Source organism: Bufo gargarizans, chromosome 6 (genome assembly GCF_014858855.1).
Source record: "Bufo gargarizans isolate SCDJY-AF-19 chromosome 6, ASM1485885v1, whole genome shotgun sequence".
NCBI lineage: Eukaryota > Metazoa > Chordata > Amphibia > Anura > Bufonidae > Bufo > Bufo gargarizans.
Window position 1 is genome coordinate 138033582 of NC_058085.1, and position 27471 is coordinate 138061052.

Here is a 27471-nt window from a genome sequence, read left to right on the forward strand (position 1 = left end):
ACTATCAGATTGGTGGGGGTCCGACCCCCGGCACCTTTGCTGAACAGCTGTATGAAGAGGCTACGCTGCTTCGTTGAGCGTCACTGACTCGCGGCCTTTTTCTAGACCAGTGACACCATGTTCATCAGTCACATGGCCAATGTGCAGCTTAGCCTTATTCAAGTGAATAGGGCTGAGCTGCAATACCAAGCACAGCCACTATACAATGGGTGGCACTGTGCTTGGTGGAGGCCGCAGCGCTCACTGGAGAACAGGGGCCTCTTCCAACAGCTGATTGACGGGAGAGTGAGTGTAAGCCATCAATATCAAACTCACAGAAAACCACGTTAATATATTTGTGGTGCCTTGGAAGCTAGTACAATATGTTCTCCTCCAGATGAGTATAATTTTAAGGTAACCGTTGTATAAAAGTAATTATCTCTCTCTCATTTCAATTCCATTAATGGTCTCCGTGGTAAAATAAACTGTAAAATGTGGATTCATTGCCATTATCAGCACAAGGAACACACGCCGACTTGATTTTTACATATTCCCTTTGTGGTTATTGTGTGTATCTGCCATGACGTTTGTCATTGACGACACTGTAAACATGCTTCACCCTGCTGAAACAATGTATTGCTTCTTCCTGCGTTTGCATCTTTTATTCTTGCACTTCAGGTTCCTTCCTCTGGCATGACCGCTGAAATACAAAGAGGGAGATTTATCAAAACTAGTGCAAAGGAAAATGGGCTTAGTTGCCCATAGCAACCAATCAGATTCCACCTTTCATTTTCAAAGCACCTTTGGAAAATAAAAAGGATGAATCTGATTGGTTGCTATGGGCAACTAAGACAATTTTCCTTTGCAGACTCAAGGGGATTATCATAGCCCGCCTGGACCACGTGCGATACCAATAGCAGACACTGGAAGATTTATCAAAACTGGAGCAAAGAAAAAATTGCTTAGTTGCCCCTAGCAACCAATTAGATTGATCCTTTCATTTACCAATGGAGCTCTGAAAAATGAAAGGTGGACTCTGATTTGTTGCTAAGCCAGTTTTCCTTTGCACCAGTTTTGATCAATCTTTCCCACCATGTTTCTCCAATTATGAAGTTGTCTTCTTCCACTTTGGTTCTAACCCTGTATGTTAGAGGTTCATACAGTCACCGGACAATATCTGCTTGAAGTTTATATGTTCTCCTTGTGCAGGTTTCCTTCAGTGCTCCTGATTCTTCCCACACTCCAAAAACATAGCAACCAATCAGATTCCTCCGTTCATTTTTCATAGCTTTTTTGGAAAATGAAAGTATCAATTTGATTGGTTGCTGTGAACAGTTTTCCTTTCTACCATTTTTCATAAATCTCCCCCACAGTTTTCACCTATGACATGGCCTCTGAAATGTAGTATTATTTATTTCTTTGACATAACTTTTAATTCAACAATATTAAAATGATATGCTATCACGCCCCTATGAGAGGCTAGGGAGCTATATCTATGGCTCCCTTTCCTTCTTCTCCTAACAATTTTTGGATGGCCATATAGGTGTGTTATAACTGGTATCACCTTGCCATCCTTAGAGGAAACAGTTTATCACACTGTTGATGATTAGTGGTTTGAGCTGGGACCATTAATATCCCCACCACAATCTTCCCTCAGTAGTTCTGCCTAAGTATCCTGATTAATTCCCCTGATGATTGGTTTTTTGGAATATGAAACGTGCATGTAGGGACTGGGATTAGGATAGGGCCATATCAGGGGCAGCACACAGGGAAAGGTTCCAGACGGGGTCGCCCTTCTAAGGACGAGTGCCCTGTGGTGAGGCTGCTCGAACATCTAGTGGCTGGGGTTATACCACCACAGGGCCATATTAGACCCCACAGTCCCATGAGTTATTGCAGCATATAGTATTACCTGAATACTGGCTGCCTTCTGGATCCTGACGACAGAGCGGTAGGAACAAAGGTTTCCTTATGAAGTGCCGCCGTGCACTCAGTTTCTTAGATGGTTGTTGTCATTTGTGACTCTTCATGAGTAGCTACTTGGTTCTATAATAGCATCTAAGGGCCTATCATTTTAATATTGTTAAATTAAAGTTATGTTTTAGTGTAATAATTGATCACCGCTTTGGTTGGTTTTCTGGATTCTTCAGTGATTGGTTGTATAGATATCGCATTATGTCTTTTCTTGTGTGATTTTTCTTTCTTTCTTTCACACACACCATAGGGGCGGTTTTATAGGAACCTTCCTGTGTTTTTTTTTTAGTTTGGGGAGAAACGCAGGACACAAGCTCTGCAAGAAACAGTGCTAACCACTGAGCCACCATGATGCCTGTGGTGTTCCTGAAATGGGAGGATTAGATTGGGAGTCCCAGACAGGGCCTTGCGTGAGTGATTCTAATACCGATAGATTGCAATGTGGTGGCATTATAGAGATAGCAGGTCTTAAATTACTCAGACAGTGTTAAAAACAGGAGGGGTTGTCTGATTTCAACAAAAAGACCCCCAATGTTGGGAAATGCAATAAAATAATAAAAGTTGGCAATTAGATCCAGCGCCACCATTTCAGTTCTTCACGCTGGGGTTTGTTTAACACAAGACAGCTGCAGCCAATCACTGACCTCAGCAGTCCACTAATGAGACCAGGGATTGGCTGCTGTGGTCATATATATTTTTTTTTTACCTTCCTCTGGATCAACTTGCAGGATGACAGGCCGAACTGGATGGACAGATGTATTTTTTCGGCCTTATTTACTTATGTATCATCTTACTATGTTACTATGAGCTGACGCAACGTCTTTTCAGCAGTCTGGTAAACAAACTTCATAATGGTGGCGATGGATCTAATATGTAACAGATGACACCCCATGACTGCTAGCCAATCTCTGACTTCAGCAGTTCACTGCTGAAGCTAGTGACTGGCTGCAGAGGTGACATGGTGTACACGCAAGGCCTTTGCTGCAGTCTGGTAAACAACCCCCGGCGAGGAGCACCAAAGCGGCGGCGCTGGATCGGATAGGTGAGTGATGGACTAAAGTTGCTTTAATTACTCTGTAACATTTCCCACCATTGCCTATCATTGCTTAAAACTTGATAAGCTCTTTTAATTACTTCATAGTATGTATCGTTTTAACCTAAAAATAACTTATAAAGGGGAAATTATGAAAAATCATGTATTGTATTGTAGATGTTCTTGAGCTTTCCAGCAGAGGGAGCCAGAATCCCAACTGACTGCATTGCCAGGGTTGTGCATGGATCAATCCCTGGAAGATGATGTCATGTCTAGCCAATGGACAATGTGCACTGCTGTCGCCTGATTTACACAGTCTGCAGGCCTATTGGTATTCCAGACTTTAAAGCGTTAGACCCTAACACTTTGCTGTGGAATGTTTCGGGTCTTTTTTCTTCAAAAGTCAATAAAACAGAGAACACTTCTAAGTATCTTTATCATTCAGCAAGTCCTAAGTATATAACCCGTGGGAAAGGGATGTTACTTGATCTAAACAGAGTTAGACCAGCATCTCCAAACAATATAAAAAAAAATGATGTTCAGGTGCACGCTACCATGGCTACAATGTAAAAGCAAACAAGGACTACAAGTAGCAGCACATTGTCATGCATCATGTGATATAGCTGGATTCTACATTGCCCTGAAATTCTGAAGGCCAAAATCCCAAGTCTGACAGTGTAGACCCTGTCTGTTGTGCTACATACAAGGCATAGGTTCCATAGGTGATATATAAACTGACCCTTGGCAATCTTGGCTTGGCAGACACTTGACGTGACATGATGCCCCTACGCTACAAAGTTTTTCCCCACTATCCCAGAGCCCAGATGTGACTGCAACCTCTGCCCTCCTATAGTTATGTCCCTGTGCCAAAATGTCATTTCAACTTTGATTCCCATCGGTCGCATAGTCTTCTAATTTGGAATCCAGTCATTTTGAATACATTTTCTATACCTGTTTGTTTATTATTTAAATATATATTTATTTATTTATTATTCATTTATTTTCTATTTAGGCTACTTTCACACTTGCGTTCGGGGTTCCGCTTGTGAGTTCCGTTTGAAGGCTCTCACAAGCGGCCCAGAACGGATCCGTACTGCCCCAACGCATTCTGAGTGGATAAGGATCAGTATGGCTCCATTTCGCCTCCGTTCCGCTCAGCAGGCGGACACCCGAACGGTGCTTGCAGCGTTTTCGTGTCCGCCTGGCCGTGCTTACAATGTAAGTCAATGGGGACGGATCCGTTTGACATTGACACAATATGGTGCAATTTCAAACGGATCCGTTCCCCTTTGACTTTCAATGCAAAGTCAGGACAGATCCGTCTGACTAACAATTAGACTTAGATTTTTTTCTGAAATATAATGCAGACGGATCCGTTCTGAACGGATACCGTCGTTTGCATTATAGGTGCGGATCCGTCTGTGCAGATACCAGACGGATCCACTCCGAACGCAAGTGTGAAAGTAGCCTTAACTGTCCTGAAAAAAAATCTGCTGCTATATAGAAACCATCAACAAGCAGATGACCTACCGGTAATTAATACTACAAGGCAATGTTTCACACGGTATTTGATCTAATGACTGTCAATGATGTTGCAGTGACGTGACACTGTCAGATATTTGGTTGTAGGTTGCAAGTGACTTTGCTCTCATAGACCACAATGCAAGTCGGGTGTGACTGTGACTTACCTGCGACTTGGCTCTGTTTTTTACAGCAAGTTGTACAAATATTTTTTGTCACTCGATTCTTCTGAGACTTTGTCGCAAGACATATATCGCTGTGTAGCCCCAGACTTACACATAAACATGGACCATATGATACCTAATTGTTGTGCTAAAATCCATTTATTATTGCATTTTACTCATTTTTGGCTAAAAGTCATATTTTCAATGGCCTTTAGTAAAAAAAATATTGAGTCATTCTCTCACAAAGGGTTAATTGTTTTTCTAACTGTGTGACTTATTTCTAAACTACTAATTAGAGGTCATAAACCCTTATATATAAGCCACATTGTTATCAGTACGATAAGAACTGAGCTATAATGAGTGTTTGTTTATAATGTCAAAGAGCAGAGATAAGGAGTCTGTCAGCTCCCCAAATGACGGAAAAGACAAAATCCACAGGCTGCTAGTTCCGCATCTCAGCTATGTACACATAAAAAAGGATTCCATATTTTTTAATTAAAAAATTATTTTAGCTCAAAATAAGTACAATGCAATTATAAAATAAATTGCCCCCAAAGGTGTACATAGCCTTTAAGATACTAATCTGAAGTCAACAGCAGCTTGATGGTGCCTTGCTTGTAGCAACATAGGGTACTTTTATTTCCATGTTTTCAGATTGTCTATGTCCTAATCCTCCTCATGAAAATGGATGATTTACTATTACCATTAGTTTTCTATAACGTATTCATATTCTGTCTTTTTAGGTATGTCCAACAGATAAAGCTCTGGAATATGACCGGGATTTCCGGATCCGCCACTATGCTGGAGATGTTCTGTGAGTATTGGAACCCACTGCGTGACACTGCAGTGACATCCCATGATGAGTCTTGGAGACATGTATGTGGAGACATTGTTTTGGTTATGGTTTCCTAGTTAACCATATATTTTCCTTCCAAACAGTTACTCCGTGGTGGGATTCATTGATAAGAACAAAGACACCCTATTCCAGGACTTCAAGAGACTCATGTACAACAGGTGAGAAGAAGCAGTGGTGTCCTTGTGTGCTCACTATAAAGAAGCCCTAGAACAGATGGATCTGTCACTTGTTACTGTTTGTCACCAATGGTCCTGTTTATTCCCTCATGAAAGGTTCTGAATTTTTCCTTCATTCATGCACAGCGTTGCTTTCAAAGATTTTACTGGTTACACTTTGAAAGAGGTAGAAGCCCATCTCCACCCCTCTGTCTATCATGTCACCTAACACCATATTTATTGCATACGATAGATCATAAAAATGAAGAATATTTGTCATTGACATATTGTTAAAAATGATCCAGTATGGCAGCGCTGGATGTATAGCAATGTGCACATGTCCACCTAATGAACTGATTGCTGGTGGTCACACATCCTCAGTTCCACTACCCTAGTTTACAGCAGAGAAGGTAGTAGACATAGCTTTCTGTCCTTCTTATCAGGACTGGGCCAGAGCCTCCACAGTAGCATAGCGATACAGGTGTGCACACGTCCACCTAATGGGCTCAGTGCTGGTGGTCACACATCCTCAGTACCATTCCCCTACAGCCAGATATCTGCATAGTAATCATCTGTTCACAGCAGAGAAGGTAGTAGACATAGCTTTCTGTCCTCCTTTATCAGGATAGGGTCAGAGCCTCCACAGTAGCATAGCGGTACAGCTGTGCACACGTCCACCTAATGGGCTCAGTGCTGGTGGTCACACATCCTCAGTACCACTCCCCTACAGCCAGGTCTCTGCATAGTAATCCTCTGTTCACAGCAGAGAAGGTAGTAGACATGGCTTTCTGCCCTGCTTATCAGGACTGGGCCAGAGCCTCCACAGTAGCATAGCGGTACAGCTGTGCACACGTCCACCTAATGGGCTCAGTGCTGGTGGTCACACATCCTCAGTACTACTCCCCTACAGCCAGGTCTCTGCATAGTAATCCTCTGTTCACAGCAGAGAAGGTAGTAGACATGGCTTTCTGCCCTGCTTATCAGGACTGGGCCAGAGCCTCCACAATAGCATAGCGGTATAGCTGTGCACACGTCCACCTAATGGGCTCAGTGCTGGTGGTCACACATCCTCAGTACCACTCCCCTACAGCCAGGTCTCTGCATAGTAATCCTCTGTTCACAGCAGAGAAGGTAGTAGACATGGCTTTCTGCCCTGCTTATCAGGACTGGGCCAGAGCCTCCACAGTAGCATAGCGGTACAGCTGTGCACACGTCCGCCTAATGGGCTCAGTGCTGGTGGTCACACATCCTCAGTACCACTCCCCTACAGCCAGGTCTCTGCATAGTAATCCTCTGTTCACAGCAGAGAAGGTAGTAGACATGGCTTTCTGCCCTGCTTATCAGGACTGGGCCAGAGCCTCCACAGTAGCATAGTGGTACAGCTGTGTACCAATGTACACATGTATATAGCAATGTGCACACGTCCACCTAATAAGCTGAGTGCTAGTGGTCACACATCCTCAGTACCTCTCCCATACAGCCAGGTCTCTGCATAGTGATTCTCTGTTCAGAGCAGAGAAGGTAGTAAACATAGCTTTCTGTCCTTCTTATCAGGACAGTGCCAGAGCCTACACAGTAGCGTAGCGGTACAGCTGTGTAGCAGTGTGCATATGTATATAGCAATGTGCACACGTTTACTCAATGAGCTGAATGCTGGTGGTCACACATCCTCAGTACCACTCCCCTACAGCCAGGTCTCTGCATAGTGATCCTCTGCTCTTTGCATAGAACGTAGTAGACAGGGCCAGAGCTTCCACAGTAGCATAGCGCTACATCTATGTAACAAACATGTTCAGTCACTCTCCCCACATCCAGGTCTTTACATAGTGATCCTCTGTGACCAAGTAAAGGACCAGAGCTTCAGCAGTAGCATGAGAGTATAGCTGAATAGACCCTTTCTGCAAGCAAAGTAAGAAGGACTATATCTTCAGCTGCCAGAGGGGGCAGGAGACTGATTCAGTTGAGAGCCCGCTCCAACAATACAGATTAGCAGCACCACCAAGGGGGACATGCAGAAGCAAAACATGATAAAAAGTTTTTTTTATGTTATAAACAATGTAAAATACTTTAGAACAGCTATTAACATTTCAGGACTTTTTGTATAAAACTGATTCATGTGAAATAACCTCTTTAACGGCCATCCAAGCATTGCTCTGTGGTAAAAGGAATCAGCAGGATTGTGAAACTAAAGGGAATCTGTCACCCTCTCAAACTGTTTGCATGAAGACATAACTGTTGTTTACCTGATTAAAACACTGTTTTTCTTTTGTTTACCCCGAGGCTCCATTCCCATGTTTGTAATACTTTTTCTTGATATGCAAATTAGGACTTTGGTGCAAAGAGGGCATCACCATTGCTCATGTTTAACCCAAGCTCCACTCATTTCTCTGGCCAGCCCCCCCCCCCCAACTTCTTTGATTGACAGGGCCATGCAGTGACAAAGCAGCCAGGGAGGTGCTGACCACAGAAATAAATGTAGCTTGGGTGCAACAAGAGCAATGGTGATGCCCTCATTGCACTAGATGTCAAATTTGCATATTAAAAAAAGGTATCATAACTCAGGAACGAAGCCTCAGATCAACAAGAGGAAAACAGCGTCTCAGTCAACAGACCTAAAAGGATAATTATTAATGATGTCTTTTAAAATCAATACAGGATAGTTACAACTTACTAAACATCTTTGTAATGGGACTCTAGTTTGGTTGGGGCAATTTCTAATGTATTGTTATTACCCATATTGCTTCCTTTGGTGGCTAGATTCGTATTTCCATTACATTGTACACTGCTCGATTCCATGATAATGACCACCCTGCAATCCATCAGTGGTGGTCGTGCTTGCACACTATAGGAAAAAGCGTCAGCCTCTCTGGTGGCTTGGACTGTGGGAGCACACATAGGCCTATAGTGAGCAAGCACGACCACCAGTGATAGATTGCAGGGTGGTCATAACCATGGAAACGATCAGTGTATAATGTGATGGAAAAATAAATCCAGTCAGCAAAGGAGGCAATATGGACAATCACAATACATTAGTAAGTGCCTTGTATTACCTTTCTCTACATGATAAATGCTATTTGCTGACGTGAGACAAACCCTTTAACTTTTTTTTTTTTTTACTTAGTGCTAATCCTGTGCTGAAGAATATGTGGCCAGAAGGGAAGCTAAGCATCACCGAGGTCACCAAACGTCCACTGACTGCAGCTACATTATTCAAAAACTCTATGATTGCCCTTGTGGACAATCTGGCATCCAAGGTACAGTACAAGGAAGAGGAATGCAATGTGTTATTGCTGTGTGTCCTCAGAATATTGGAGTAATGACCAGTCTTCACTATTTTAATTGAAGACTAAAATTCTAAACTTTCTAGATAAATCATATAATGTATTAGGAGTTGAGTTTTGGTTGCTCCATACAGAGCTCCTACGCTCCTGTACAGTACACATTGGTATGCTAAGTGGAAGCATTTGTTTCCATATAGAAAGAATCAGGGTATATACTGGGGGGGGGGGGGGGGGGGGAACGATGCCAAATCCACTTCAGGATTACTTGTGGGGTTTTTTGGGATGGCATTTTTGACGTGGAAGTTTGAATGTGGATTTGGAACGGAATGTGCACCAAGAATGAACATGTCACCTCTACTTTCCACGCTGCATTTTTTTAAACTGCGGAACGGGAATAAAAACATGTAAATTGATAAGTGATCAATTGCAGGCGCTTTCAGCTCTGTATTTGGATATAACATCCACACCAAAATCCACGTCCAAAAACTCTCTGTGAACATACCTTCAAACAGCTTGAGTAAAGGCATTCCATTACTTATAGTGATATTGAATTAAAAGCCTATATTGTAGTCCAGAGCTGCATTCCCAATTCTGCAGGCTTCAGAGCTGAAATCTCTGTCGAACTCAATCTTCGCAGAACTTGCTCTGGTGATTTACATTATGGAGCATGTAGCATTTACACTATGGACTGTACAGTCATCTGATGTAGGAAAAGCTTTAGGTTTCCATCTAACCTTCTGTTATCTGTGGTGATGTCTCAGGAGCCCTACTACGTCCGCTGCATTAAACCAAATGACAAAAAGTCACCATCTCTGTTTGACGAGGAGCGCTGTAAACACCAAGTGGAGTATTTGGGCTTACTGGAGAATGTCCGTGTCCGACGAGCCGGTTTTGCCTACCGCCAGGAATATGAGAAGTTTTTGCACAGGTAAGTGTACTTTTTCTTTTTACGTCTACGTAGAGCATTATGGCAATCTAGGTGTCCTTCATATTTGGGGGAGAGGGGGAATACTTTATCTTCATGGAGGAAATGTTTATACTTTGAGTTGTAGCCTTCATTCAACATCCATCTTCCTTGTCCACCTGTCCAGGTACAAGATGATCTCCCAGCTGACGTGGCCAAACCATGACTTGCCTTCAGACCAAATTGCTGTACAAAAACTCTTGACTGAGTGTGGTTTCCACCAAGATGCTGCCTATGGTAAAACCAAAGTGTTTATTCGCACTCCACGTACCCTGTTCTCCCTGGAGGAGAAGCGTAGTGAGATGTTGATCAGAATCATCCTATTCCTGCAAAAGGTATGATGGAATCCACAATGAGGTCTGGTCAATTTCTTTGACACGTTATGTACTATACTAGGTATCTAAGTGAATTCTTGTTATTCCTCCAGATGTGGAGAGGAACACTGGCCCGCTGGAAATATAAGAGAACAAAGGCAGCCCTCACAATTCTGCGCTACTATAGGCGCTACAAAGTGAAGTCCTACATCCATGAGGTGGTCCGTAGGTTTAACGGAGTACGGAACAGCAGAGATTACGGAAAGAATGTAAAATGGCCAACACCTCCTAAGGTGCTTCGACGATTCCAAGAATGTATGCAGAGTATCTTCAACAGGTACAGAAGGAGTGGCATTGAGTTAGTAGTCTGTCATGATGTCGCCAAACCAACAGAGCTTGCAATCTCTTTTTGCAGATGGAGAGCGTACCAACTAATAAAGAGCATACCTCCTGCTGACATACCAAAAATCAAGGCTAAAGTTGCTGCGTTTGAAAGTCTCAAAGGGCACAGAGCTGATATGGGCCTTCAGAGGAGCTGGGAAGGGAACTACTTGTCATCTGTAAGTTCTTTTATATGAAACATGCCCATCTTTGAAAACTATTTTCAAGTCATTTTTTATACTTTACTTATGTTCAATCTTTTCTAATTTACAATTTGTATTGCCCTCCAGAGCGGCATTTACAATTCTTCAGGCTTCAGAGCTGTAATATGACAGCATTCCTTGCTGGCTTCAAAAGAAATATTAAAAAAGTCTCAATGACGTTCTTTCCCCTTACAGAAACAAGAAAACAGCCAAGGTTCAGAATTCTTTGTATCTCGGGCAAGTGAGCTACAGAGAAAAGACAAGTTTATGCAGCCTCTCTTCTCCTGTACCGTGCGCAAGGTGAGCAGCTCTTGACATGTTGTTAAGAATTTAAAGGGGTATTCCCATCTGGGGACCTTCATGGCACATCGTTACGATGTCCCATCAATGTCAGATAGGTGCAGGTCCCACGTCTGGGACCCGCTCCTTTCTTCAGAATGGGACCCCTTGATGTGAACAGGGAGTAGCTGGGCATGCGTGTCCACCCTCCGTTCAACCTGGCATGGTGCTATGAAAATAGTCGAGTGTGCTTGCTTGGCTGGTTTTAGAACTACCATTGAGATGAATGGAGAGCACGCCGTGCATGTGCAGTGTGCTGTCCTTCACTTCTGGGTCCCCATTCTCTAGATAGGAGCGGGTACCTATCTGACATTGATGGCATATCCTAGCAATATGCCATCAGTTTCCCAGATGGACCAACGCCTTTACTAAATCTCGTTTTGTGTGATTGTTTAAATGGAACGCATCCATCTGCATGATGCATCCAGATCCCAACATACACATTAGATAAGTGGTAGCCGAACCGTCATTTATCTAATGTACAGTATATGGTGGCCTCCCAAGTCTGTTCAAGTCTGTTCATTTTGTTCTTGGAGAAATTTGCCACCGACAGGAGGTGTCTGGCTGCGGCTTCCTCTCTCCATTCAGGACACATGCATGCCCAGCCAAGCTGAGCATACATGTGTATACGGGGGTCAAGAGAGAGAGGGCTGTTGCCAGATATCTCATGTGTATGGCTAGCCTGATGTGGCAGTTCATTGTCAGGAGGGAAGCCCTCCCTAGCGGAGGAGACCGTTGCTGTTACATGCAGCAATCTCCTCCGCAGCATGGGAAGGAGCGATCACTATGCCACTGCTTGTCCCCGTGCTGTATAGTGGGTTGCCGGTGGCAGATCGCTATTAGACAGCACGATCTGCCGCCTGCAAACAATAATTTTTTAACATGTCAAAAGATTTGGATTGCTTGTTCATTGGGCGGTCGGTGGCGGTATTACACTGCCAGATGATCGCTAACATTAGCGATTATCTACCAAAAAATCAGGCAGTGTAATACACGCTTTAGTGGCAATGAATACCTGTGTGAATTGGTGAATAATGACTGACTATGTCCTTCTCTTATTATCTGATTGTCTCCCCCTTTTCGTCACACAGGTTAACAGGTTTAATAAAGTAGAAGATCGCGCCATCTTTATAACTGATAGACATCTGTACAAAATGGATCCCAGCAAGCAGTATAAAGTCATGAGCAGCACACCGCTATATAATGTAAGTGATGAATGCTAGCTACATGGGGAATGTTACCTGGATATGTTTTATGGCTTATCAGCTTAGTTGGATCTATGTCTGAATAAAAGGGGTAGTTAAAGGGGTTATCTCATTATTAATGTAAAAAATTTAAATCATACATAGTCTATTACATGGAAACCTCTTTCTAACAAAGCTAGAACCAGCCCTGTACCTCACATGGATCCAGAGATCTCACCATTCATCGCTAGAATTATTTTGCTAGATTTATTTCAAGCTGGCAGCTCAGTAGGCGTGTCCTTTCACAGAGGGCGTGTCCTGTCTGCTGCAGCTGGTGGCCGTACAAGGATAGAACTGAGCATGTGCTTCCATCTCAGTGAGCAGGACAAGGGCAAGACAGCAGGTGGCGCTATATAATAGATTTCATAGAATAACTCAGTAGCTATAATACATTTTTAATTACATGCAATTAAAAAAGTATTCAAATCCAGGTACTTGGTTAGAATATAATTAGTGGGAAAACCCCTCCCATGAACAAAAGCAGTATGTTTTGTACAAGACGTACAACAGCTAACACTTTTTTCTTATCAGCAGCAGGGGGTTATATATTCTACATTTTTTATTTATACATGTATTAGATGGCAACATACTTTTGAAGGTTTTATATCTCTTACACTGGAATTGCTAAGAATATGATTTTATGTATATATACAGTGAGGAACAGCGATTTTGTAAGTTCTCCCACTTAGAAATCATGGAGGGGTCTGAAATTTACATTGTAGGTGCATTCCCACTCTGAGAGACAGAATAAAATAAAAATCAGGAAATCACAATGTATGATTTTTAAAGAATGAATTTGTCTTGTCCACTCCTCCACACAGATCTCCTCTACATCTGTCAGGTTTCGGGGCTGTCGCTGAACAACAAAGTTTCAGCTCCCTCTAAAGATGTTCTATTGGATTTAGGTCTGGAGACTGGCTAGGCCACTTCAGAACCTTGATATGCTTCTTACGGAGCCACTCCTTGGTTATCCTGGCTGTGTGCTTTGGGTCGTTGTCATGTTGGAAGACCCAGCCACGACCCATCTTCAATGCTCTGACTGTGGGAAGGAGGTTGTTGCTCAAAATCTCACAATAAATGGCCCCATTCAACCTCTCCTTAATACAGTGCAGTCGCCCTGTCACCTTTTTTTTTCCCCTTCAAACACGATAAGTGAAGTTTAGGCCAAAAAGTTCTACTTTGGTCTCATCTGACCACGTGACTTTCTCCCATGCCTCCTGTGGATCATCCAGATGGTCATTGGCAAACTTCAAACTGGCCTGGACATGTAATGACTTGAGCAGGGGAACCTTCCGTGCAATGCATGATTTGACACCATGACGGCGTAGTGTTCTACCAACAGTGACCTTTGAAACTGTGGTCCCAGCTCTTTTCATGTCATTGACCAGCTCCTCCCTTGGGCTGATTCCTCACCTTTCTTATCATCAGTGATACCCCACGAGGTGAGATCTTGCATGGAGCCCCAGTCCGAGGGAGACTGACAGTCGTCTTTAGCCTCTCCCATTTGCTAACAATTGCTCCAACAGTTGATCTATTTTCACCAAGCTGTTTGGCAATTGCCCCGTAGCCCTTTGCAGCCTTGTGGAGGTCCACAATTTTGTCTCTGGTGTCTTTTGACAGCTCTTTGGTCTTGCCCATGGTAGTAGTTGGCGTCTGACTGACTGTGGGGTGGACAGGTGTCTTTAAAGAGCTCAGACAGGTGCTACTAAGTTAGATTGAGTGAAGTAGAGGTGGACTTTTTAAAGGCACAGTAACAGGTCTTTGAGAGCCAGACTTCTTGCTGTTTCTCAGATGTTCAAATACTTATGTTCAGCAGTGCAAGACAAATACATTCTTTAAAAATCATACAATGTGATTTCCTGATTTTTTATTTATTTTTTTCGGTCTCTCAGAGTGGGATTGCACCTACAATGTGAATTTCAGACCCCTGCCTATCCAAGCCCCGAGACCCACTTTTTTCTTGCAGAACAGATAAAATGTGACCGCTGATGAAGATCTAATGTGACCGAAACGTCTGGTCTAGAAATTCTGTTTGTACCTTGGAAACAAATATTGGGCAGTTGGATGAAACTACTGTCAAACGAAATAAATACTTTGAATTGCAACACTTAGGGCTCTTTCACACTTGTGTTGTTCTTTTCCGGCATAGAGTTCTGTCGTCGGGGCTCTATGCCGGAAAAATCCTGATCAGGATTATCCCAATGCATTCTGAATGGAGAGAAATCCGTTCAGGATGCATCAGGATGTCTTCAGTTCAGGACCGGAACGTTTTTTGGCCGGAGAAAATACCGCAGCATGCTGCGCTTTTTGCTCCGGCCAAAAATCCTGAACACTTGCCGCGAGGCCGGATCCGGAATTAATGCCCATTGAAAGGCATTAATCCGGCGCATTACCGATCTGACGTTTAGCTTTTTCTGAATGGTTACCATGGCTGCCAGGAGGCCAAAGTCCTGTTTGCCTTTCGTAAAGTGTAGTGGGGAGCGGGGAGCAGTATACTTACTGTCCGTGCGGCTCCCAGTGCACTTCAGAGTGACGTCAGGGCGCCCCGCGCGCATGGATGACGTGATCGCATGGATCACATGATCCATGCGCATGGGGCGCTCTGACGGCATTCTGGAGCGTCCCGGGAGCCGCACGGACGGTAAGTATACTGCTCCCCCACTCCCCACTACTACTATGGCAACCAGGACTTTAATAGCGTCCTGGCTGCCATAGTAACACTGAACGCATTTTGAAGACTGATCCGTCTTCAAATGCTTTCAGTTCACTTGCGTTTTTCTGAATCCGGCGTGTAATTCTGGCAAATGGAGTACACGACGGATCCGGACAACGCAAGTGTGAAAGAGGCCTTAAAATATGTGTGCCTCAATTTCACTATATGTACGTTGGCTGCCCTTAGCCCTTGATTGGCACCAGAGCCTATCGAATAGAATGCGGTTCTCCACTTCAGCACACATACAAAGCAAATTTCCTTGTGAAATTTGGCAAAGCAGCCTGATATTTATATAATCTCTAATAATTACTGAATATGACTTACAATAATAAAGATTATTGACATGTTAAAGGGGTTGTACAAGATAAGGCTACTTTCACACTTGCTCTTTTGCCTGATCCCGGTAGGGATCAGCAAAAGCGTTTCTGTTTTTTATAATACAACCGGCTGCATCCGTTATGAACGAATCCGGTTGTATCTTCACTAAAATAGCCATGACGGATCCGGCAGTAAAACCATTGTAAGTCAATGGGTGCCAGATCCGTTTTCTCACAATAAAAAATTGATCCGGCATTGACTTGGCATTGTGTGTCATGCTGGATTCGTTTTGCTGTCCAATATGGGAATGCAATGGTTTTCTGTCTGGTATAGAAGCGCAACCAAATGGAACTGAATGCATTCTGGTGCATTCAGTTCAGTTTTGTCCCCATTGACAATGAATGTGAACAAAACGGAAGCGTTTTTCTCCGCTATTGAGATCCTATGACGGATCTCAATACCGGAAAAGAAAAACACAGATGTGCCCTTTGGCTATGTCTGGTGGGGCCCTTTTACATGGTCTGAGGATCAGGCCACTTATCGGGAACAAATGTTTGTACGAACACTTGATCCCGATAATTGGCCCATGTAAAGGTGTCAACAATCACCTGAGAAATGAGCAAAGGCTCATTTGTCGGTTGATGGCGTCTTTCATGCGGCACCAAAATTCATTGTATGTTCGCAGCACATTACTCTGTTAAATAATATGCAAAATGAATGGGGGACAGACGATTGTAATATAATTGTAATGATCATTCGTCCCTCTTCCACTTTGCATTGGGCCCTTTAAAGGGGTTGTGCCACAAAACATATTCTACGTTTTTCCACCCAGCACTTGGATCTGAATACTTTTGTAAGTGAGTGTAATTAAAAATTTAGCACCTGAGCTATTCAATAAAATGTATCTGTAAAGCGCCACCTGCTGTTTGTTCTTTTCCTTATTTCTTGCCCACCTCACTGAGGTGGTCGCACACGCTCAGTTTAAATCTTCCACTGCCACCAGCCTTATCTTCTGTTAGAAGCTGTGGCAGTTACAGGGAAAGAGCTACAGCAGAAAGGACACTGCCCCTGAGAAAAGAATGTGCCCCCCAAGCTGCCAGCCTGAAGAGAATCTAGCAGAACAACTGGAGCAATGAATGGGGTGATCTCTGGATCCATGTGAGGTACAGCGCTGGTTCTTGCTTAGAAAGAGATTATCATGACGTCGTATTTTCATTTTTTACGTCAATCATGGAATAACCCCTTTAAAAGAATCAGCTTTTCTATCATTGAACGGTGCTCATCATTGGAATGGCATCGGCCTGAGTAATAGGACCCTAATCCAGTTCACGTCACTGGGGCTGAGATGAAATACCAGATGCAGCCCAAGGACAAAAATGGTGGTGTTTCTGGGATAAAAAGCAGACCCTTCCCTACAATCCTTTAGGGCAATATTTCCATGTCTCCCCGTATAGAATATCCCTCCTGTCTTCAGAACTACCTTAATGACAGCTGAGGGCTTTATTCCAGCTGTCGGGGTCCTCGGACCACAAGTCTGATCATGTCCACAGTGAAAGCAGATATTTTGCTTTACAGAGATTTCTTACCTATCAAATGACACTCCCCGGCGTCCCCCACCACATTAATGTTCACGGCCACAAGCCCAGATTTACAATATTGTTAACCATATCGGGGCTTTTTTTCTCAGAAACGCAGACTAATAGTGTAGAAAATACATTGGCAATAATAATGGGAGTAAAATTCCTTTTATTCTGGCATCAGATTTCCTTCTTTGGCGCTTAGCATGTATTTCTGCAATCGGTGTGTGTGCGCCTTCACTCCATATATATCCAGAGGACATGCTAAGAGCTGTCTCTTCCTTTCATACCATGAATTATTAATTGAGGTGTGTAACAGGAGGGATGAGAGAGTTCTTTAAAGGAGTATTCCGGTTACTAAATAGGAGGGGATAGAGGATAACTAACTGACCGCTGGGACCCCCTCTGAGGTGCCCTGCCAGTCCCATAAAGAATGAACTGAGCAGCCGGGTGCATGCTCAACCCGACGATCTATCACACCCCCATTCTAAGCCAGTGTTCAGACCCACACCAATCAGTTAGTTATCCCGATCCTGGCCTAAATACCCCCTTTAGTTTGGTCCTGTATGTTCACACAAATGCAACTGTTTGAGCACCCCCCGTTCTGCCGAAAAGCTAAAGACAACTTGTCCACTCTTATGACATGCCTCTTAGCCCATGAAATACCAATTCTAGACCATCTTTTTCTTAGAGTTCTGCATTGTGCCATTCCTCTATTTCTCCTGCAAATGAATGAATAAATTGACAATTAGGTGTTACCAATTCCAAAATCAATGGGGCCGGGGCGTATTCTTATACCGTGTGCTACTGTCCAACCAATGTCCTAACGATAAAGGATTGGTAATTCACAGTTGCTCATTTAGTCATACATTTTCAAGGGGAGTAATAGAGGAACCCCACAATATACAGTTTAAATTAGGAATGAGCGACTTCGGATAAAACATCTGAAGTCGATTCGCTCATCCCTAGTTTAAATCAAAAAGATGATCCAGAATTGATATTTTATGAGGAATACAGGTAATAGACCTGACCCTGGAAAGTGTGTCATCTTAGCCAAATCTTACCAGGAATGCTATATTTCTGCAGGATTTGATGCCTCATTACTGTTTAGCTGCCAGGTTCTTTTTTCTTAGCGGACAAAAAAATTGCCTTTTGAAAAAGTTCAACCAGCTGTATAGTCTTTTTCTTTTAGGTCGCAGCTGTAATTTACAACATGCAATTTGGCAATGGGTGTACAAACGTTTGCACGCAACGCTAGGTACAGCCATAATGTGGCTGCATATAAGTGTCTATATTACAGTCGCAAATCCTGGTCTGACAGCAGGTGTAATGATCTGAACATACAGCATTGGTTTGTGCCATTGGACCCGCAGTCAGGCCGGGATTTGTGGCTGGAATACGGACGCCCACGTAACCCACGTTACGGCTGTCTGAACAAGGCCTTACATAGACATACTAAATCCAGTTATTGCTATCCCATCCCTCCATAAATAATTCATCTTGTACCTCTGAGGACTGTACATAATGCATATTCATCAGACACAGTGTCTTTGTTTCCCTTCTCTTCCTACCTTCTAATTGTATGGATTAGATTGGCATGACCTGATGGGTAGACTGGTACCCGGTCATATCTGCAGGGAGTAGTGGAGATGACGGGAATGAGACGAGGAGGAGGAAAATATAGAGTAAAGAGGCTGCAATCATCCACATTGGAACATGCAAGCTACTCCACGTCCAAAAGCATCCCATTACCGTGACAACTACTTGGGGGATGGGGTTACCATGGAGATCTCCATGGAGATTGGATCAGCCGATGTCTGGTCCAGGGCTGCTTTCTTTCATCTCGTCCTACAGAGATGTCTGCTTTCACTACTAGCAATCATTTTCTGTGCAAATCTCCTCTTTTCAGTTGTCTGGCTTTTTTTTTAAATATTTTATTCCCTATTTTTTTGACAATTTTTGCTATATTTACCTCACAATTAATAAGACTATCTGCCCTAGTGAAGAGGTAAACCAATATTTTGGGATTTATGATAGCATCATAAATCAGAAGAACCTAAGAAAACGAAAGAAGGCGTTAAATTGACCCGCGGGAGGTTTTCCATGGGATTATAGATTAACTTGAGACCCATATACTAATGTTTCAAATAGGACACATGGACACAATTATAAATGGATAAATTAGGCCACGGCCAACTTTATTAAAGAACAGCTCAAACATTAGATAACCATATAAATTTAAGATTAATAACAACCACTGAATTAGACCAGCCGTAAGCTCGGCCTAAATACCCGAATCAACTTGTCCGCTCGCCACTTATTGATGAGCGACTTACCCCTCCTTCTAATAAAGTGGCCGTGACGGAACAAAAAAGGGGAGGGCGGGATGGGCAGCTGAACCAAAGATGAGGCTTGGCAGACAGCCTAATGCTGGCAACCACCGTATTATATACAGGTTTTCCAACACCACCCCAAACCTTTTCACCAATGCCCTAACTGTTGCTGGGTACCATAAACTTCCCAGCCTCAGCAACAATCCCACCATAGGGCATACCAATTAGCCAATCCCCTGTAATATGCCCCAACCCGGCAACCATGTTAAAATTAGCCAACTTGACACTAATTTTGGCGGGAAAACTCCCGCCAAAATGCTCTAAACAATCTATGGGATAATTATAATCCTATGTAGATCCCTCCAAATAGGATTCTCGGGAGCCCAACACTCTTTAATGGGAGGGTATTATGTCTAAATAGGCACCGACTCCTTTATACCAGGGATCCAGCTGCTGTGAAACTACAACTCTCAACATGCACACTTACTGGGCTGTTTTTGTAACTCCCACAGAAGTGAAAGGAGGATTCTGGGAGTTATAGTTTCAGAACAGCTGGAGTGCCGGAGGTTGCTGATCCTTGCTTTAGGGCTGATACACACGACCGTATGCAAAACATAGATCTGCACAAAATACGGATGATGTTTTTTTTTTTTTGCGGATCCATTGTAACAATGCCTATCCTTGTCCGCAAAACAGACAAGAATAGGACATGTTCTATCTTTTTTTGTGGAATGGCCATGCAGAAACCGAATGCACAATCATTTCCGTTTTTTGGCGGCCTCATTAAAGTGAATGGTCCCGCATACCCGGAACGGACACAGAAAACAAATACGTTTGTGTGCATCAGCCCTTATACAAAGCACAGAAATATGGTAGGGAACCTTCTGAGAAGCCTTCGTCATAGACATTATATGGAAGAGGAAACATGGGACAGTATCTGAACCAGAACGTCCAATATTCATTTATAATTGTCGGACACCACCCCAAAATTTTCATTCCTCTTCTCCCTGTGTTGGGAAATTTGGCTTGTTAAATTTCTGAGGTAAAAGGGTTTGGGCCAATAATAGTCGTTCTATTTGTGGCTTTATTGACTGACTCATAGGAAATAATTAGTGTAAATGTGAAATGTCATCACTAATTATTCCAGAGCAATCCTACATGTGACAGACATGTACAAAAGAGAGAGAAGCGTGTGTTGCACATCTCTGGGCCGTATGTATTAGATGATGGGTGTCATTTTTTAAATTTGATTTAAATTAGAACTGGCTTAGTTGCCCATAGCAACCAATCAGATTCCACCTTTTATTTTCCAAAGAAGCTGTCAAAAATGAAAGGTGGAATCTGATTGGTTGCTATGGGCAACTAAGCCAGTTCTGCTTTACATCAGTTTGATAAATGACCCTCGATGTGTTTAACCAGTAATGAAGAACATCCTTAGGGTCCATTCACACGTCCGCAATTCTGTTCCGCATTTTGCGGAACGGAATTGCAGACCCATTCTTTTCTATGGGGCCGCACGATGTGCAGCCCGGATCTGGAAATGCGGACCTGCACTTCCGGGTCTGCATTTCCATTCCCGAAAAAAATAGAACATGTCCTATTTTTGTCCGGAATTGTGGACAAGAATAGGCATATTCTATTAGTGCAGGTGATGTGCGGTCGCACATTGCCAGGGGGCCGTGTTTTGCAGATCTGTGGATCCGCAAAACACACACGGACGTGTGAATGGACCCTTAGAGGGCAATCCCAGAAATACCCTAGTATAATCTGCCTCATATTACCTGTTTTATCCCTTTACCTGCATGTGGTCGAGATGCATTTCCAGGCACAGCCCATGGACAGGAGTGGCGCTGTTTCTAGAGGGAGAAATAAGTAGACCCACTCTTGCCCATAAATTGTGTGTGGTACTACACCATTCACTTGAATTGGTCAAAACTGCAATACCTGGCACAGCCCATTGTCACACATTTGTCTGGAAAAAGTAACCCTTTTCCTAATCTTAGAAATTTGAAAATCATACATAATCTAGTACATCTCTTTCTAACAAAGCTAGGACCAGCCCTGTACCTGACATGGATCCAGACATCTCCCCATTCATAGCTCCATATGCTATATGTATTTCAAGCTGTCAGCTCATGGGCGTGTCCTTTCTTAGGGGTGTGCCTTTCTGTTGTCGCTGGTAACTGTTGACGGATGTATTATGTGCTTTTGTCTCAGTCAGCTGGACAGAGAATTAAGAAAAAGATCAAACAGCAGGTGGCGCTATACTGATAGATTTTATTGAATAACTTAGTGGCTATACTCAATTTTCAATTGCATGCAATTACAAAAGTATTCAGTTCCAGCTGCTGGTTTGCAAAATGTAGAATATTTTTCATGGGACAACCCCTTTAAGAAAAGTGATTTGAACAGGTTTTCCAGCCCAAACCTAATTGGATAGTTAAAGGGGATGTCCAATAATTAATACTTATCACATATTCATAAACTGCGGCATTGCATATGCCCAACTGTTGCTTCATTTGAAAGGTGGACACAGGGCTCCTATTCTTTTGATAGGTGGAGAACCCAGCGGTTCTGTAAACAGGTAAAAAGTGCTGACTGTGGGACATCCCCTTTAAGTCCTAATTTAAGTCCTAACCATCCTTGCTTGCCACTTGGGACTCTTTCCTCCTGACTCTTCTGACGTATGGTGTGGTGTGGTGGAAGCTGGTTGTGTAACAGAAGATGTCAAGCTTGTTCTGCATCATGTTGGTGGCGGCTTCTCGGTTTAGATACCTATCTATTTTGGTGGACCCGAGAGGACTATCTCTTTAGTGTCTGACTGCTCTAAACCACAGATCGATTCCTCTTTTCTTCCACAAGGTTTCCGGTATCAGTGTGACTGATGGGAAGGACCAGCTGGTGATTTTCCACACAAAGGACCGCAAAGACCTTATTGTATGTCTATGTTTTGCTGGACAATCCCCTCAAGACAGTCGTGTGGGAGAAGTTGTTGGAGTCTTGGCCAACCACTTCAAGAAGTAAGTGTGCTGTGGCTGACATACCTCATAAATTCTATCGAACACTCGCATCCTTCATGTCGGGTTTCTTTTCAGAGATTCTGTAAATCACTAGATTCTGAATCTGATCTGTCTAGTATCACCCTACACATCCTGATGTTGAGGACATGGACATATCTGCACCCTTCCAATATTCAGGACAGTGCAGCCTGTACATTTACAATGACCTTTGCCTGAGACATCGAGAAAACAGTCAATGTGTGCACTGGACCATTACTCTCAATTACAGCCTCTAAATTCACTGGGGACAGGAGGGCTAACTGCTAGTGAGTGTAATGAGTGCTCATATCTACTGATTCGGCCTTCTCGTGTGTATGTCATAGACTACCTTTCACGTCAGTGAGGTCAATAGGGTTTGTGGACCCCTATAATTAGTAGATTGATATGTACATTTATATCTCAAACCTCAACCACCAGATCAGGGTTAGGGGTACATTCAAGGGAATGCACTGACCTCCTTCTGCTTCAGTGAGGTCAATAGGGTTTTTGGCCCCCGAGATGATTAATAAATTAATATATACATTTATACCTGGAGCCTCAGCCACCAAATGAGGGTTAAGGAAACAGTCAAGGGGATGCACTGACCACTTTTCACTATGTTGAGGTCAATAATGAGTAAATTAATATATACATTTATACTTGGAGCATCAGCCACCAGATTAGGGTTAGGGGTACAGTCAAAGGGATGCACTAACCAGACAACTATCTGAAAGGGAGAGATCAGATCTGGAAGGGTTTACTAACGTGCAAATAATAATCGAATCCTTCCTGTGATATTTCCTCAATTTCACATTTCTGTGGTTCTCCAGTCATTCACATCTTCCTTCACCCCGCTCAGGGCTGTTAAATAATATCATGAGTGACACACACAGCTGAAGAAGGGTCCCATGCCACTCCCTGTCACTTCAGTTCATTCATGCTTGGCTTTCAGCTGTCTTCATTACCTCTTCTGTCACCCATCTGCTTCCTCCCTATCCTTCTTCCAAAGCTGTCTGCTCCTTTCCCCTCATCTTCATCTTTTGAAGCTCCTGTTACAACATTTCACATACATGTTCTATGGCGTTGTATACTTATTGTGACCTCTTCCTTCATTTGCTTTCCTTACCCTTTAAGAAAAGGGGGTACTTGGTAGGAGAGGAGTCTGATTGTTTCCATGGCAGCTGCATCAGTCTCTGAATAGATCTACAGAGAGGATGGAGAGCTTAACAAGCTCCACTAAAAAACCCTGGTCAGCACCAGGCAGCCTTCCAAGCTCTGTGTAGCCATCAGCTCCCCTGCCCCATTCTCTCTCCTCCATCCCCCTCCTTTCATCTTCTGCCTCTGCCTCTTCCTCCCCCTCCCCCCTCCCCCCTCTCTTCTCGCTTTCTCTCGGATGAAGACTGGTCACAAGGGGCACTCATGGAAAGAGTTTCCTAGAGTCACAACAGCACTTATTGCCAACATGCCGGCTTCTCAGGTCTAGGCTTGGCTCATACATTGAGCAGAATGTCTTCTCGTAAGGGGCATTAAATATTTCTCTCTTCCTTCTTTACAGTCCTCCCTACGCCTTTGTTAGGAGACAATATAAAAGCACAATAGATAATGTTCCATCATTGGTGATTAACTAGATCTTGCCTATATAATTTGCAGTGTGATTACATGGTATTAATCACTCTCAGAGTCACCTTTCACCTTGCCCATGGGTGAAATCATATGCTGGCATCACCCACATCCTCTATTTTAGGCAGCTCACAACAAAATGATTTATCACGCGCCCAGTTTTATTTCTTCAGCCTCCAAGGGAGAAAGGAGATCAACTCCTCCAAGGGAGAAAGGAGATCAACTCCTCCAAGGGAGAAAGGAGATCAACTCCTCCAAGGGAGAAAGGAGATCAACTCCTCCAAGGGAGAAAGGAGATCAACTCCTCCAAGGGAGAAAGGAGATCAACTCCTCCAAGGGAGAAAGGAGATCAACTCCTCCAAGGGAGAAAGGAGATCAACTCCTCCAAGGGAGAAAGGAGATCAACTCCTCCAAGGGAGAAAGGAGATCAACTCCTCCAAGGGAGAAAGGAGATCAATTGTGGCCACCTAGTTCTGAAAGTGTCTATTGCTGGTCAACAACGTATACGCTGTGCCTGAAAAAATAATATCTTAAAGGCTAGGTCCATCACTGCAACCATTTTTGGCTGCAATCTATTTAAAATAAAATAAATGAAGCATCTTTTAAAAAGTCTTGATAAAAAAATCTGCCATCAAATTTTTTTTGTAAACTGTGAACACAAACAGGTCTGCATACAAAAAACAATAGGCATTGTCTAATCAAGGCTTTTTTGTCTATATTTTATCTTAAATGCACTTTCGCTGCAAAGGTGGTCATCCCATACTAATTAATCTTTCATGCACAGAGTTTCAACTGTTGCCTGGTAATAGGCACTGCCAGAAACAGGTGACCACGACTGATCTCTTCACTCCTGTGGAGACTAGAGTAGTCACCAGCCAGTCTGCAGAGCTGACATGCATTGATTTAAAGGGGTTTTCCATGCTTTTGATAGTGATCACATATGCTTAGGTCAGTGGACCCCGGCATCCATATTGATCCACTGCTTTTGGCCAGCAGCTGAACTGCAGAATGCTGCTTCTGGTTCCATACACTGTTTTCTCACCTGCAGCTGCCCAAAACAGCTGATCAGAGGAGTGCCACGTGTCCTCCCCAATTAATTACCTATTCTGAGGATAGGTCATCAATATCTAAAAAGTGGAAAACCCCTTTAAGGAATCTCAAATAATGATAATAATCATTAATTAATGGCAGTTAAAGGATATGCAGAGAGTGGTGCCAGAACCAGTATGTTTTCAGCAATTTGTGACTAAAGAAAAGGTAAAGAAAATTTTGTCGGATGCAGAGGATGGGGTCACATGTCTAAACATACAGTCGCAGGGTCAAGATGTTACACAAGTTTCCAATGACAATTATCATTCTGCAACCTCCGATGTGATACCTCTTTGTGGTAAAGCAGATATGTTACTGTGTGCCCTTGCGCCTGCACTGATGTAAGAGGATATTGGGACAGAACTTCCTTTGTGTCATGTCAGTGTGTGCCATGAGCGGAGTCCCATATGTAATACAGTCCATTCAAGCTATTCAGTTTCTGTTATAGGTGGACACAATCTTTAAACCCAATTCAAGATTGTTTTTAGTGTCAAAATCTGTGCTTACAGCACCCCGCTGTATAGTATGCTGGGTGGGTTGCCTAGCAACCATCTGGCTTCCTCTCTTGGTGACTACTATTTCATTGCATGTAGCTGCATGCACAGAAGAGATCACAGGGAGTTCTGTCTGCAAATCATGTCCTTCCTGTTGTGCGAAGGAGGACACAAAATTAGGATAAACAACCCCTTTAAGTAAATATTGGTTCAACCTATTAAATGGCTGTCATAGACCCCATATATAGAGAGCGGATGCATTTGATTTAGCTCCAAGCCAATGCTTTAGAGCAGGGATGCTCAACCTGCTGCACTCCAGCTGTTGCAAAACTACAACTCCCAGCATGCCTGCACAGCCTACAGCTATCATCCTACAGCAGGGCATGGTGGGAGTTGTAGTTTTACAACAGCTGGGGGGCCTTAAGTTGAGCATCACTGCTTCAGAGATTACTTCTGGTGTTTTTTTGCGCATGAGTGTCTACTTCTCCATTGAGCTCTATGGACTGTCAGAGATAGACGATCGCTTGCACTCGGCTATCTCCAGCAGTCCAATAGAGATTGAGTGCTGACACTCATGCCTGTCTGCTGCTCCATTCAAAAGGAGTATATGGACCCCCATTCTACTAATCAGCAGGGGCTCCAGCAGTTATAGGACAACCCCTTTAAGACTCTATGAGACATGATTTCCATTTGCATCATGGGGAGATTCCATGTCATATATTTTATATTCATGAGCACAGAACACGGAAGGAGTTATGTCTTGAGTATATCATTAAATGTGTATTATGTTTCCCTCTTGACAGTGAGAAGAGGCGTCTCCAGGTCACCGTGTCGCACCCAGTCCAGTGTAGCCAGCACGGCAAGTCCTGCTCCATTACTGTGGAAACCAAGATAAATCAAGCACAGCCTCACTTCAACAAGAGCCGTTCCGGCTTCACCCTAAGTGTGCCAGCCAATTAAATCATGTGCCCCTTCCTCATATAGGGATACCGAGTATCTCAGCTCCGTGCCTTAAATAGCCAACCACCCAAGTGCACTTTGGGCAATGGGGGACCGGTTCCCCCAGCAACTCTGTTGAGGTTTTTCAGCCTGCAGCTGACTCTTTTTATATAATTATGTGCTGCCTGGATAATTTTTCTTATAATGAATATGTAGATTTCTCAATTCAGTGGCGCCAAATCATTGGTAATTGTCTAGACTGTCAGTGTATATGTCATTTCGTAGACACGAGAATGACAACACCTTTGGACATGCGCAGGTGCATGGTATCCAAAGTCAGATGTCTTGTACAGAAGTCAATTGGGCCTCAGAATATCATAGCCAGAATGGACCAAAGGCTTCCCCAGCATATGGATGTCTCACCCTCTGTGGCAGAACCAGTGGCGTTCTCCTTGTAGCAGTCTACTGAGCAAGGGGCCATGGGAAGATGTAAAAAGGGTGGTACTCTCATTGGGGAGCAATGCTTCTGTAAAATGAGAGGTACGGTAATACATATCTGGAAGCAGAGGCGATATCCTTTTCATGCAGGTCTCATCTTTTATAAATGGCTTTGGCCGGGTTTATCCGCTTGTCAATGTATTTAGCATTCCGTTATTCTCATGATACTTAGGTACTGAACACGTGTATCAATGCAAAAAAATGTCATATAATTCTGCCAGGATGGTGCTTTCCTCCAATAAATGTAAATTATTTAAGAACGTGTGAATCTTGGTGGTAAATTAATTTATATCCTGCGAAAAAATGAAAATATAATTAGAGATGAGCGAATTTCAGGTTATGAAATTCATTCACGCTTCGTTTACTGGTAAAAGGTGAATTGCGTTATGGATTCTGTTACCACGGACCATAACGCAATTCTATGACAGAATGCCTTTAGAGGCA

At 43.3% G+C, this 27471-nt stretch overlaps 1 protein-coding gene across 1 annotated transcript in view; it reads left to right on the plus strand.

Annotated features, from left to right (window-relative positions):
• MYO1D (myosin ID) overlaps positions 1-27287 on the plus strand; it is a 97899-nt gene extending 70612 nt beyond the window's left edge. The window contains exons 12-22 of the mRNA XM_044297365.1: positions 5415-5485; positions 5611-5685; positions 8804-8936; positions 9725-9891; positions 10055-10262; positions 10355-10578; positions 10657-10801; positions 11021-11125; positions 12256-12369; positions 22212-22369; positions 26394-27287. Coding sequence (XP_044153300.1) covers positions 5415-5485; positions 5611-5685; positions 8804-8936; positions 9725-9891; positions 10055-10262; positions 10355-10578; positions 10657-10801; positions 11021-11125; positions 12256-12369; positions 22212-22369; positions 26394-26550 — 1557 coding nt within the window. The 3' untranslated portion in view covers positions 26551-27287. The remainder of the gene's footprint in view (positions 1-5414; positions 5486-5610; positions 5686-8803; positions 8937-9724; positions 9892-10054; positions 10263-10354; positions 10579-10656; positions 10802-11020; positions 11126-12255; positions 12370-22211; positions 22370-26393) is intronic.
• The last annotated feature ends 184 nt before the right edge of the window (positions 27288-27471 follow it).